Source organism: Nasonia vitripennis, chromosome 4, assembly GCF_009193385.2.
Source record: "Nasonia vitripennis strain AsymCx chromosome 4, Nvit_psr_1.1, whole genome shotgun sequence".
Classification (NCBI taxonomy): domain Eukaryota; kingdom Metazoa; phylum Arthropoda; class Insecta; order Hymenoptera; family Pteromalidae; genus Nasonia; species Nasonia vitripennis.
The window spans coordinates 18,053,482-18,068,456 of record NC_045760.1 but is presented as its reverse complement, the minus strand read 5'-3'; the positions used below and the strand labels follow the sequence as shown (position 1 = coordinate 18,068,456).

The window sequence follows — 14,975 nt, the reverse complement described above, 5'->3', positions numbered from 1 at the left end:
CCCGGTTCATCAAGCCATGCCTCTATATGCATTATTCGCTGTAGAATTTATACGTTAATAACCGTCGGATCAAAATTCACGAGATTCGCACACGAAACTCGCCACATCGATCCTAGAGCTTTTCCTTGCACAAATTTACGTGAATAAATCGGACAGAGATTAGAAATATCGTGGGACGAGGATTAAGGATGTTAATTTGGAGGATAACCGAGAATTTCTACGGCATGGAGCATTATCTTTGCGCGTGGGAAAGCAAAGTGAAATTAGACACGAGAAACAGGACTATCTTGATAATGCCGCTTGCGCTTAGAGGCAAATAATCGAGCGCATGCAAAGCTTGGCAGTAAAGCACTGCGAAAAAACAAAAAAAGTTTGTTTAGGACAGATCAAATTTTAGCCACGAAGTTACAGCTTTTTTTCACATTTTCACTCTTCTGTGTTGCCAAGATAAAGTTGTTTGTAAGATTAAAATGTGTATTTGTGTTTCCCCAGAGGACTTGCATTTTCAGAGTTATTAAAGCGAACTCCTTCGGCTCACTTCTCAGAAGGAATATCATTAGTCTACTTTTACTGGGAAACTTTGATATATCCTAGTTTGTTTATTACTTTTTTCAATTTTCATCGAATCTCATTATTACTGAGCACGTGCTTGCGAATTTCTGAGAGAAACATCACTATTAACCTTAAAGTTCATGGTGTTTAGTAACTTTTTTAATATAGAGACATTACACAGTAAAGCTTGATAGTTCATAACAATACCCTTGACGGTTTATGAATTTTGCTTAAAAATGTTTGATTCTTGTTGATTCATAGAAATACAAGTTTCAAATAAATATACGTGCTTTTATACCGGCGATCAAAAAATTCCAATATGAAAGCGTTCCCAATCTAGCCCTATAACCCGACTCCAATTTTCCTTCCAAGCCAAACCCCGAGCGGTATAACCCCGTTCGCAGCCGTCGAGGTCGTAAACCCGCAGTGGAAAAACAAAAGCCCGACGTATGTAATATACACCGAGAGTCGGCGTCAGCGGCGGCCCACACAGCAGCCACAGGTTGCGCGCGTCGTCTCCACTTCGTAGTAGTAGTGGAGAAATTCGCCGGTGGCGCGCGCGCACACGCCGATCGAAGCGCCCACGCGATGTGCCAGCCTGCACCCCTTATGGAGCGGCGGCGCCACGCCGGCTGTTGCTGATGCTGCGGGGAGAAAGGAGACACGGGCTGCTCCAACTTTGGAGAGGAATCGATGTGGACATGCGTTGATAGATGATGGTTGCAGGGGGTTCGTTGACCGGGGTGCATTCGTTTTAATTTTGGGATTTTCGAGGTGTTGAGGAGAATACTGATCAAGCGGGGAATTGGTTGGGGGACTTTTTTCGGACGAGGGGTTCGAGGGACATATACTTTTTTTTATTTCGATCAGAGATATACTGTCGCAGTTATATGCTCGATATTTTTCTGTGATACACTTAGATAAAAAACAATTGAGAGTTTTAATGAATGATACAGTTCTACAATAATAATTCGTTTGCAATTACACTTATTGATACCTTGGAATTCGCTAGTATAAATCATTTGAGCTTTTAAATATTGAAAAATAATTAAATTATGATCGGATTTATTTTAGGTCATTTGCAATTACTATATCTATACTTTTTTTTGTTGTACTATATTATAAATTTAATAACAATATTCTGTTTTACATAGTATGAAAATATCTGTAGTCGAATATCGAATATCGAATTTTCGACAACTGTCACCTTGTTATAAAGAATTAACATAAAGCAAAACCGTACCAACGTAATGCGTGTATAACGACCATTTTCAATCATTGCTTTATTCTTTAAGTGTTTTATTTTCTTGGCTAATCAACCCTGGTAGAAAATTAACGAGTGAAACCCGTTAAAAAGTTAAGTTTAGTTGACAATTATTATCAAATTTGAATGTAAAATAATAAAGCAAAATGTTGCAAATATTTTAGTGATGGGTGTTTATTATACTAACACAGTATTATTTTTAAGTTAAAAATAGTTTTTTCCTTTTTTTCTTGCATTAAAACGTTTACATGTTTTATTAGAAATATTTGGATTTTTCACGATTGCAAGATATTTTTCTATAATTTCTGGATTGTAACAGTCATTTGACAAATTTCAAGCAAATGTTCTGTTTTATCTTGAGTTAATGTGTATATCTATGCATTTATAATGTTTAAACTCTTATTTATTTAAATTGTTAACCACAACTTAGCTAAGTGGCCCAAAACTTAGCTTATTAACCGTTAACGTTTCTACCAGGGAAGTATATAAAATAATTAAAGTACTTTATAAGTTCAATCATCTTATCATGCTAATGAGAAAGATACAACTAAGTGTCTAATAATTTGCAGCAGCCTTTTTATTCATACCCTTATTTTTATGTTTCTTTTTTTCAATTCATTGTTACAATCCTTCTTTGCGCTAATTATTGAAAAAACAGTTTAAAATTGTAAGATACAATTTTAAACTGCTTTTTCAATAGGCAAGTGTATTGTTTGGAGCGAATATGATTTGCTGCTGGAAACTGGCAGCAGCACTGCTGTGCAGTTTTCTTTCTTCTGTGAACTGGCCTTTCTTCTGCATGCTCCCATTGAAAACCGATAATAAGTATAGAAAAAAGTTGAAGAACGCGTGTTTTGCGATTTAAATTTCCTTCATTGTATAATACAATAGAATGCGAGTAATGCGACAGAATCAATCGTATGTTATTGCAGAGAATTTCTTTCTTTTATTATAAATTAACAATTATAAATATATTATCTATTATTCGAAGGAAAATTAATTGTTGAAACTATTATTTGATCGTTTTTTCCTAGATTCAGAGCTCATACAAGGTCGAGCAAAAGAAAATCCTGTTGATGGAATTTAACTTCTTAATCAATGCTCACTATCAAGCTCATCAATGCGATAATTGGGTATGCACATGGAAGATAACGCAGCAGTTCAGGTGATCGCTCACCTCAGAATTTATCTTGATAACGCTTTATCTTTAAATTTATCTTCAAGGTATGACTTCGAACGGAGTTATTGGTGCCATGTGCAAAAAAAACCGATTCCGTAGCAGTTCAGTTATCACGTCGCCAGAGAACCGGATAAATCAAAAGCTCATCATGCATGGGGTAGGTGCAGTATATCGACAATACGATTTCTGTTTCTGTCATAATGAACTATTCATTAGAACACGAAAGTAGAAAGTTTATTACGATTTCATATGGTTTTCGCTCAAAAGTTGTTGAAAAAAAACTATGGATTTATAATGTATGTTTTAATAATTGAACCCAATTGATTTATTTTTTTTATTATAAAAAACCATGGTTATTGATATCTCTTTTTATTTAAGCTTATTGTTTGAGTTTCTTAATAATTAATACCCATTTATGGAAAATATTTTTTATGTATACAAACTTAATATAATACATTCATTCTTACGATGAGCGCTCAAACTATTTTTTAAAATTTTTTAACAATAAACATGTTATATATCATTTTATGATTTTTAAAAATATCTCGGTGTGATGGTAATCAAGGACATTTAAATGCATGATTTCGGGGTTTCAAATGCTGAAACTCTCCTTTATTCGGTATATGGATTTGAAATGAAACTTTAAATTTCGACAATCTATTTCTGTTAAAAGATGTCATTTCACTGGGGTTTCGGAGAAACCATATTATTTGAAGGATGGAAGACTACAGACGTAGGTGGAATAGTCGGTTCGATGGTGGGTGTCATCTTACTGGGTATGATTTATGAAGCACTGAAAAACTATAGGTAATTAAAATAGTTCGTTTTTTAACATTTCATCAATAAAATGGTCCAAAGAATAAAACATGAATTTGTACGCTCAATTCTAGGGAATACCTCAATGTCAGTAATGCAGTACACAACCCGAAGGAAGCATTATCAAGAAAGTAAGTTAATTTCCTGCAGAATCTTTATCTTGCTAGTTCTACCAAAAACCATTGAAAATTGAAACGCAAACTAATGCTCAACTATTTTTCAGTGAGGCGATGTTTTCACTTATACATGTAGTGCAAACGCTTCTTCAAGGAATTCAGATTATCGTTGGTTACTTCCTCATGTTTATATTCATGACGTACAATACTTATCTGTGCATCGCTGTCGTGGCTGGCTCAATGCTGGGCTACTTTTTGTTCGCTTGGAAAAATTCGAAATGCGACATTAGCGAATGCTGCTCGTAATACGATCTGTAATTTTGATACTCTTGGATGTAAATTTTTTGGACAAACTTTCAAGACTTTTTTACTGCTATATTCTCGATCTCGATGAATGTTTGAAGTCGACATTTTATGTTCTCTCGTCCGAAGCTAGTAGAAAGGGTAACGACTAACAAGACAAATAGAGTCGTATGAATATATAGTATTGCTAATAGTCATTTTAAGGCGATATAATAATTATTTTATATAGGATTTAATTAGTTGTAGGTGCAGTTTGTGCATCATTGTTTGTTATTAGTTGTAATTGTGTGCATTTATTACTTTTGATTATTGTTGTTTAATGATTGTTAATAAATTTGTAAAAACTTGCTGCAAAAATCGTAATATTAGTGTTACTAATATGTTTTTCCATCAATCATAAAAACAAGCCTGGATTTATTTTTGTCAAAAGTCCGCAACAGTAAAGCATATACACTAGGAATGTGCGAGGCGAACTCGAAATTTCTTTGTTTTGATTGCAAAATAAGTGTGTAAGTGTAAAACAAATACTTTGCTTTATCTATCCCCGTTTGTTATGAACAGTAATATGTTGCTTAAAGTTTTGAGTTGCTTAAACTTTTTCGAGTTTTTGCTTGAAAAATAACTCGATTGGTTGTTTGGAGTGATTTTTCAACCTTTTTAACATTTTTTTGCTTCTGAATTTATTCAACTAAAACGTTAACTTAAAGTCCAAACTTATAATGTATTATTAAATCTTTCACTAATTATATGTTCTATACTGTAGTAATCAATTATAAAACTTGACATTTGACTCGTACATCACTAGTATGCACAGATGAATATTCAAATTACCACTTAAGTGGCATTGACTCAAAAGTCACTGAAAAATTAAGATTATTCCTTTAGGAAAATGCATGATGAAATCAAGCGATTTGCTTTGAACCGAACAGCTGGAAGAAATAACGCTGCGGAAATACATTTAAGAAGTATCGTACAACGTAACTCAATAAGAGCGTGTCAAATTTGTTTGTTTTTATTATCTATAAAATATCAACTGGAATCTGATACAGTACGCAATCAACGGTCGATCCACGGCATCATGAATGATTAACTTAATCTTATCAGTCATCAAATTTTTATGACGCTTTTACTTGGATCTGAGAGCTTCTTACCAGTTCAGAGTATACTTGCTCGTTAAAACAGCACCTTTTCTCCATCTGTCAAACATAACCTCAACATCACCGAGATGTCGAGCACCCGGAGCATCTGCTGCGAGAGTACCTCGACGATGTCGAAGCTTCGTAAACCCAAGACTGCCTACGAAATAATATTTGGATGGGACAGGTTCAACTCCACGTGGCTATTTGTTCTTCTAGTATCATTTGCAATCTGGTGTGGAGTCTTCTTTGCGGTCTACGTGCCAGTTGCCGACGATAACGCGGGCCACGAAGGACACGGAGAACACGGAGGAATGGAACACGGAGGGATGGAGATGAAAAGTCATCTCTTCTGAACTTTCTTTGTCCACGTCGAGTTGGTAAATTTTTTCTTTCTTTTTTTTGTCCGTGGTTTTAATCCTCCGCGAGAATGTCCTCATTGTGTGGTAAAAATGAGGAGGGCTTAGATGGACCTCAGTGGTGGAAGCTTCGTTTCAGCTTTCCTTGTAGCTGAATGTGTAATTTCGGGTAGATTCTTTTGTTTTCAATGTGAGAGCTAGAAAAAGATTTTTTGTTATCTCGCAGATGTATATAATTAAAACTATATACACATATATATATAATCAACTTTGTATGTTTATTATGAGCAGTTAATTTTATTTTTAATATTTTTTAAAACTCAATAGAGCGACTGTTTATGAAAACAATTTTAATAGTCATCCAGTATTGACAGCAAACAAACTAATGATTTGCAAAGTATCTCTACAAAATTTACGTCAATACTTTTGATAGTTGAGCTTTCAAACAAATTTCCAGGCTTACCATCAATATTCAGTAACCAAATCTACCATCTCGTTAATTTAATTCAGTAAAAACTACAGTGTTCCAGGTTCAAGGATTCAAGGTTTGCGGAAAAATTACATAGACGATTTTCATAGAAATCTCAGTGGCGTCGCAGAAATAATATTTGCGAGTCGTTCAAAACTTAAAACTTGGGCCAAGAGTAGAAACGAGTGACGTTACCCTAAAGGCTTCATATTTAAAATGGAGTTACTTCTGAAGCTAGTGTATAACAGAAGACGTCAGATTTTTTATATTAATGTATTGCAGAAGATTCCAAGTATTTGTTGAGATATGTATCAAATAATATATAGGTATAGCTTTACCATAATTTTAAAGACAAGATAAGAGACGAACAAATTTTTTCAACGATCAGTATAATAAAAGAACTGTGCAAATTTTGGATGGGGTGTAGTACTTTTAAGTTATTGGTGTGCTTTATTGATAATTTCAATATTAATAATCATATTAATGGCTGTCATATTTAAGTATGGATTTGTAAATTCAGAAAAATAAATTATGTATTTATTATGAAGGCCACTATATGTACCTATCTAGTTTTGTTTTACGTATTATCCCAAATATTCTTTTTATGCGTATATGAGGTTATTGTGAATTTTTATCGCAGTAAAAATTAACCTAATTTTTTGCTTTTGCATAACCAACGATAAATAAATTAAATTTATGTTAAATTTTGACAGGATAGAGTTTTATTGAAAAAACCAAACTTTTTCAAGTAATGAATTTATTTATGCAATATCACAAATAAATTACAATCACTAATTCGGATACAGCGGCTAAAAATGTAAAGCATTTATATTTGTAATCAATGACAGAATGGATCAATCATTCTTTAGATTACGTAAGAGTCATACTTATGAACTATATGCTAATTCTTGCGTCCAATTGTAAATTTAACATTTTTTTAATTACATCGTCGATAGATAAAAACGTGCAGTTAACAAGTATTCTTATGCAATATAAGAAAACACTATCAACTCATTATAGATGAAACAAATGTTGCAATAATTATATTTTCATCAATTTATTTCGTTTCTGTCATTCTCTCTTTTTTCAGTGCAGCCAATACAGTTACGCGATTTGCTTTACAATTTACAAATGCAATAAGAAGTTCAATAAACATAGCTATGGTAGAGATAAAGTATCCGATAACTAAAACTGTAGCAAGTACTGTCGTTTGTAGGAATACATCCTCTTCAGATTCTGCTACTGAATAGTCGGTTACAATTTTCGGTGGCTCGAAGTATTTGTTTGCTCCAGCTTCTCGTAGACGAATAAAAATTTTTTGAAGTTTATGAACAAACAACGACCGATTCTCTATTAAAAATATCCATTTGATGCATCTAAATACAGGTTTTGCTACTCTCATTCCCGTTTTTGATACTCTTTCTATGTCAACTTCATTTGTTATACATATAACGTTAAACCTTCTGCGAATTTGTTTTAAGCAGTCGGAAATGCTTACGAAAGTTTCAGTTTTATTTTTCATGTCCGCAACATGTGAGTCTGGATGGTAATCAAACACATAGTCTTTAATTGTAGGATTTACATATATACTATAACCGGATTTACTGATATCTTCAAACGTATCGAGCGAAATCATCTCATTTATGTATCTTATTTGAAGAATGTGAAAATAAAAATCAGCGGAAAGCTTCATTGCTATAAGAGCAAAACAGGTGAAGAATATTTTCTGAATCAATGTTTCTGGTAGAACCGTGACTGACATTCCTATCAACACTCGAAATACGTTGAGAACTGACCAAAATCTCTCGTCATTGAAGATTAGTTTCTTGAAAGATTTTACAATGTTCACAGTTATGAGAATCGCACCAGCATGAATGCGCAGTCGATGGGAGTAATATAATTTTTGATTCTTTAAGGCGGGCGCAACCGTTATGATCTTTTGGCATTTAAAAAAACAATCTAGCCAGGGAAAGTTTTTTGATCTTTTTATTGGGTCGTTGATGGGTACACGAATCAGTTTGATATTGGGTTGGGAAAAAAGCTTCCTTTTGAATGGACTATTAAAAAAACGGCCATCGAAATTATACTGTAATAAATGACCCAATGTTGCAAGAAATTTGAAATTTAAGTCGTACTCAATGCTTACATTGAAATTTAACGTTTCTAATATTGAAGAAATCAATGAAATGACAGAAATGTCATGCCTACTGAAGCCATAATTTTGGACATCTTTCAACTTAATATCTAGGAGTAAGAATAATTCGTAACCTTTAGCGTCATCTAGTTTTTCCTTAAATAAATTCGAATCGGTAAAAATGTTTTCTTCGGTTATGAATTTTTTTCTAAATACGTTATAATATTTTAACGCAACTCCTGGATTACTTTTATTCATATTCATCTCAACGATTGAAAAAACCAGAAATTTGGCACCCGAAGCTTTTCTCAATAACAATTCAAAGTCAGTATAATCTGCATCTAAATGAAAAAAGACAATCAAACACTTTGGGTATGGTCTGCTGATATATGCGCAATGATAACCAAGGGGAAAACCAACTTGTCTAAAATGTCGCGCAGTTCTGATCTATTTTTTCCGATTGCGTCAAAGAAAACTACGTAGTCAGCTACATATTTATTTGACCGAAACAATTTCGGCAACTTGTGTATTCTGTTACAATTCGTAACAAGAGACGGATTTTTTTGCATGATGCACTGAATAAGATAAACTATCTCTGATATATTACTGGGCTGGTTTGGCGGGAGTATCATTGTCAGGTAACTATCTTTCGTATTTTTGATGATTGATTCAGCTATACAATTCAATGTGTTGTATGTATAGACGAATTGTTGTATTTTTCTCTTCTAATTACTCGTTGAGTGAACAAACAAAAAATTGAGACCACTAATAATTTCACCATAGTTTTGAAGGACTTATTTGATTTAAATTATTTTTGGTAGTATTTAGTATTTGAGGAAAAATGTGGGTTTATTTTTTACAAGTTATTGTTCTTTCAAGTTGAACAAGACTGCAGAATGTGAATACCGAACATGTGTGTAATCTATCGTCATTCATTTATATGTAACAGCTATTAATTAGATTAATGGTACATTATTTAGTAGGAATGCCATGTATCGGGAAATTTTTTAACATTAAATATGTAATATTCTTAATGTATTAGTCATCTTAATTATATGAGTAGTAAGCCTTTTAATAATTCAAATTTTTAATTTTAAATAAAATAGTTTAATATTTATTATAATTTAATAATGAAAGTTGCCTATAAAACAAACTATTAATGTACCACTAAGAATATTAACCTGATCTGTCTTGACGACAGATCTATTACTTGGATATTGAAAAAACTGATGATTTGCAATTACAAAAAAGCTTTAATGTGAAGATAGATAAATGAAACCTGACTCGAACGTTGTGTATCTTTTCGTGAAATGATTTCAAACCGATGTGAAGAGTGCGTACATCTTAGTATTGAATAATTTTCATGAATTCGCATCTTGCATACACCCTGTTTTCAGATAAAGAAGAGATCCATAAAAAAGAAGCCTCGCGACCCGCTTTGCCGGATCCCTAACGATCCTGCGCCTGCAACACGAGCCCCGCACAGCCTTTCGCACTGTAACAATGTCGCGCCTGTGAAGCTGGCTGCATAATACAGGCGCGAAGGGATGTGACTACTTTCAGCCTCAGCTCTATCGAAACGGCTTTAAACGACGCGTTTTGTATTTTCGCGTGCAACCCTGTGCTCTTGTTTTTTAAAGCGCATGCGGGTTAATGGGTCACGCGTGCGCGAGAGGGAATAATCGCTTGCTGTGTGTGCTAGCTCTAAGCTTCAGGGGTGGATGTGTGCTATATTATAGAAGATGCATGGTGAACATTTTTTTATAATGTGTTTGAAAATTTACGATAGCTAGATTAGTCCGAATGATGTTTTTCCCTGTTGAATTGTTTGTAGCATCGATAATAATTTAATTTCAAGAACAGAAAATTCTTAATTCATTTAATAATTGATTTAGGAATTGTATAAGACCAAACAAATCACGCGGACTCATTACCGCAAAGTTGAATAAAATGAGGCACGATATACATGCCACAAGTCGTTCTTCATGGCATCATACCATGTTGTAAAGTACGACTTATGCCACTTGTATCGTAATGTACTTATAAAACACTCGCCGAAGCTCGCGTCAAAGACTCAAAGACTCTTACCCCTTTAGCTTAAAACGTTATTTCGAAACTTCTCTCAAACATTGTGCATGATACCGATTCCTTTCTGCATCGAATATCTTTGAAAGCTCCTTCTCAATTGTTTCCTAACCTTTAATTTTTCAAAACCGCATGGAACTACTGGAGGATCAGAAGGCATTCGCGACTCTGCGGCCTCAATAAAACATTCACTATCGTACAAGCTTCTTTTTTCGCTGGTCTTCGCTGGCCTCCAATGAATTTTGCAAAATATTCTCGATCAATTCCTACCACGTTTTTGCCTCCATTTTTTGGATAAGACGTGGATGAAAGATTCAGCGGAAAAGTCGGGAGGGATATTAGATCGAAAGAGTTGCGAGCCGGTGGTTTGCGTACGTTTTAGGAGGGCTGCAGTCAAGCTGGTTCAATTCGAGTTTTTAGTTTCGGGGGTAGTGAAGTGGGCTGAAACTCGCGGAATTGCCGAGATATTGCCGGCTGCTTCGTACCCCGATCTAAAATTAAACGAGTTTTTTACGGCAACGAGGGCAAGATTGCTGCTTCAAATGGATACTTCTGTTCTATTAGGCGCCGTTTTGTTGGTCTACTGGTGCGTTAAATGAATGCATTGCTGCGTGTACGGAAAAATTCATCAATTATGATACAGAAGTCATTTATTGATAATACTTCAGTGCGAAGAATACATGATATAGTTGGCCAATTAATTTTCAAGTTCTAAACGTGATTTTCGTGTATTTTCAGAACAAACAAATGACAATCACTTACGCTGAAAATGGATTCTGTAAAAATACAACTGACGCTAGCGAAAAAAAAAATCGACTGCAAATCCTTCAAAAATAAACGTGCTCTTCAACCTTGCGTAAATAACGAAAGCAAGCGTCAAACTCTCCTCCATTTTTTCCGGCGCATATCCCCGCGCTTGGATTCATCGGAATTACAAATGGAACATGCAGACCTGATCGGTAGGCCATATATATACACTCATGTGCCGCGAGTCTCGTTGATAAATCCGTCTCGACTGAATTAGAAGAGAAGTTGGGCTTCCGTCGTTGAGCTCATGGCTGCGGAAGCGATTTATTTTGGCCGCTGCACTCGTAATTCAGAGTGCAGTCGTATAAAGCACCGGTAGTCGAGCTCGTGAAATTGTAGCTAACCTACGGTCGGACGTCGTCGAAGTTGTATCTGGGTTGGTGGTGGTGATCGGAGCTTTTAGAGAGCCTTAGTGATGAGACTTTTGTTTATTAACTGTACGATTCTTGCGATCTTGTATTAATACATAAAGATTATAAACGCTGACAATTATTTTGCAATTGGCATTGCAAGAATTAATTAATCTGCGGTATTATTCATTTTGATAGAGCGTTTTGTACCCAAACATTTCTTGCAAGATAACTATACCTTTCCCACAAGCTCACAGAACGAGAGTTCAGCGGCATATTACAATTTCAGACCTGCTTCATTTACCAGTTCATATTCGTTAATGGCTTGCCTAATCTAGCTAAGCGGTAAGCCGCTCCAAACTTTGTTATGCGCGTCGCGATTAAGTGGTTAAGAATTGCGACATAGCTTCAGGAACACAAGCAACCCTGCATATTATCATAATATTCAAGTTAATCACATAGAAAGGTTTGGTATAAAGTTCCGCGTGTTTTCGAAACTTAGCTGCGCGAAACATAAGATCGTTCGCTTTATATTAGATGCTACCCATTAATATTGGTATGTATACTTTTGTCAATGTATCCACCATTCACTGCAATTTTACTTGAAAGTATACATTTTTTACTCTAAAAAAATACAAGCATCGATCAACGTCGTTCACCTGAAAAGACATCTGACGTAGAAGAAAAGCAGCTTTAATAGATCTTGGTTCAGAAAACTCAAAGTAGAATAGAACTTATATACTAAATCACGAAGCTTTTTGAGAGATCCTCTAAAGAAATAACAACTGCAATATACGAAATCCATACGTATTCCTTAAAGGTCCTTACACCCTAGCTATCCGCTGTTGTTTCGTGTGACCAAAACTGCGAGATCAGAAGCACGCAAAAAGTTCCATATCACATTAGCTTATAGCCGCCAAAGTCCTACCGTGACTGGACCCTTAAGTAATACCACATGCGCATCAGGTAAGAGGCCAGAAAAACAAGCCATGAAGCCACAGAGTGTACCCACATCTCCAAAATCCAGCGACAAAACTCAAGAGGAAACAGCCAGCTACACCTCTATCAGAGCCGACGCTTGCGCGTCACGTAGAAGCGAGGGTCGCTAATCCGACCGGGGATCGTCGTCGTCCTATCGAGAGTCTGCCGCTACAGTTCTCTCTCTCTCTCTCTCTCTCTCTCCCTCACTCTTCCCCGAGGGGGTGGAAAAAGAGGGGGCCGCATGTCCCCCGTGACTGGTCGATAACCGGCGTCGGCTGGAGCAGAATAGAAGATGAACGCGAAACAAGCAGGGGTAAATCAAGGATGAAGAAATTTTCGCTGGATTTTTTTCTCTCTTGCCTTTTTTAATGGCGGAAGGAGGATTGAGGGGTACCCAGCACAGAAGTCTGTTTTACCGACCGGAAGGAAGGAGAAAGGATTTTAGGAATCTCAAGAAGTTCGGGCGGGATTCATTGAGGCTTTTAATGGGTGCCGTGCTGCGGAGGAGTGATTGAAGTGCAATCGAGCTATGTGAATGAAGTTGCTTGGTGTTTGGATTTGGAGAGTTTTTAAAGCTGAAAATAAGCCTCAGCTCTTATCTATAATTATGCAAGATCGAGTCACGCAAGCTTGTGCATAGCTTATACTTACATAAATCTAAAACCTATATCTAACCTCAAAAACAAACGAACCTTCACGCTATCTCAAGTAGTAAACTTTTATGTGCGCATGTTTTTACACCCATTCTGCACGAGCTGCAAAACTTCGAACCTATCATTTTCGAGCACTTGTTAAACCAGAAAAATCTCCACTAGCGCAGTTCACCGCGCAAAAACTCTTCCAGCAGGACCTCTCCGCTAAAAACGAGAGAGAATATCACCATCGGAGCATCGTGTTTTGACGTTTTCTCACCCTCGCGCTCGCGCGTCCCCTTCGCTTCATAATTCGCGATGAAAGAGCACGAGGTAGAACCCTGTTGCTTCGAACAGCCCGAAGCCCTTTTCATTAGATTTTCCGAGATGTTATATGTTCGCGTATCTTTCTCCGGTTACGAGCTCTTTTGTTTCTCTTGTTCGTAACTTGTACTATCCACTGGCTTAAACATAAGCTTTTATGAAAAATTATTTCAATTTTTTACTTTATACTAGCAAGATTAATGCGCGCTCTGCTTTATATATTAAACATTTTTATAGGTTTGAAACAAACTATCACGCGCGTCCCGTCATGTATTTCGTAATCGACGACCAATCAGAGAACGAATAGAATGATGATTCCTCTCTTTTTTAGAGTAGGATAATACAGAGTATTTTAGTTAATTCTCCACACCCAATAGAACTATTATCTTTTTACTTGATATAAGCGTTTTCAAGACGATTACATATACTTTATATTACTTTTAAGTTTTACGGAGAATATTTTATCGATCAACAAGAGCGCTACTGTGGATTGCTAAAGCATATCTTCATCTATACAACTTGGTACAGTTTTTAATAACAAGACTATTGTTGACGGTCGAGTGGCTGAAAATGCTGACTTGCTTGCAAATCACTTAAAAGCATGGCAACTTACGTAACGCGCTTTTAAATGAGATGTGATTGCTACTTTCTAAAAGTTAATAATCTGACGTCACAATGATGAAAACAGCTATTTCGGTTACAATGGCTGGGTTATCAGTATTTCAGAGCTTGTGTCTCCAGCTGAAGAATACTAAATAAAAAAGTTACTTATTAAACTTAAAGATTAATTAATTATTCCTAATTACGAAATATTACAGTAGATGAAGAAGCAGTCACAATATTCCTGTTTTATTTAAAAAATTTCTGTTTGTTTGGTTAGGTATGAAGTAAACTTTATTAGTCAAATGACCGTGTGAAATCATGTTATTAATTTGTAATATGTATATAAATTCAAGTAGTGTATAATAAATTTGTAAATTTGTTTGAGGAAAATTAGTTAAAACTATAAATTTATACAAATTATGTTTATTTAATTATCAATAGCCTGTAAACAATGTATGCTTTATTTAAAAAAAAATTTAACTAATTGTTAAAATAACGTCTAAATATACGAAGCAGTAACAAATAAAAACACACCATAAAAATTTAATACTCTATTGTCTACTTGTCGAAGACAGTTTCTTGGGGGAATACATGATTGATATTTTGTACCGCAGTACATTATTTCCTATCATTTTTTATTATACAACTAGTAGTAATATATAAATAAATAAATAAATAAATAAATATATATATATATATATATTTATATTACATATATTATTATAAATATGAAAATTAAATCGAAAAATGGCAGTATACTATTACTTGAATTACTGCTTTTAGTGAGAAATATACGTTGGAAATGAATAGAATAGATCATTTATTATAAATGGCCAGAGAACTAGAGAATTCAAATAGCAATTG

General features: G+C 35.0%; 1 protein-coding gene and 1 long non-coding RNA gene across 4 annotated transcripts in view; both read left to right on the top strand.

Moving 5' to 3' along the window:
- LOC100120065 (high affinity copper uptake protein 1-like) overlaps nt 1–4,594 on the top strand; it is an 80,452-nt gene extending 75,858 nt beyond the window's left edge. For 2 of the 3 annotated variants that reach the window (XM_032599528.1, XM_032599527.1), the window contains 5 exons: nt 2,851–2,949; nt 3,041–3,153; nt 3,670–3,803; nt 3,887–3,943; nt 4,036–4,594. In XM_032599528.1, coding sequence (XP_032455419.1) covers nt 3,043–3,153; nt 3,670–3,803; nt 3,887–3,943; nt 4,036–4,234 — 501 coding nt within the window. In that variant the 5' untranslated portion in view covers nt 2,851–2,949; nt 3,041–3,042 and the 3' untranslated portion in view covers nt 4,235–4,594. Of the gene's footprint in view, nt 1–2,850; nt 2,982–3,040; nt 3,154–3,669; nt 3,804–3,886; nt 3,944–4,035 lie in introns of all 3 variants that reach the window. The other variant, XM_032599526.1, reaches the window with a different exon arrangement.
- A 641-nt stretch (nt 4,595–5,235) lies between these two features.
- LOC107981021 lies at nt 5,236–6,756 on the top strand. The gene is made up of 2 exons (XR_001729100.2): nt 5,236–5,747; nt 6,249–6,756. It is a non-coding gene; the product is annotated as an uncharacterized LOC107981021 (long non-coding RNA).
- Nucleotides 6,757–14,975: the final 8,219 nt, after the last annotated feature.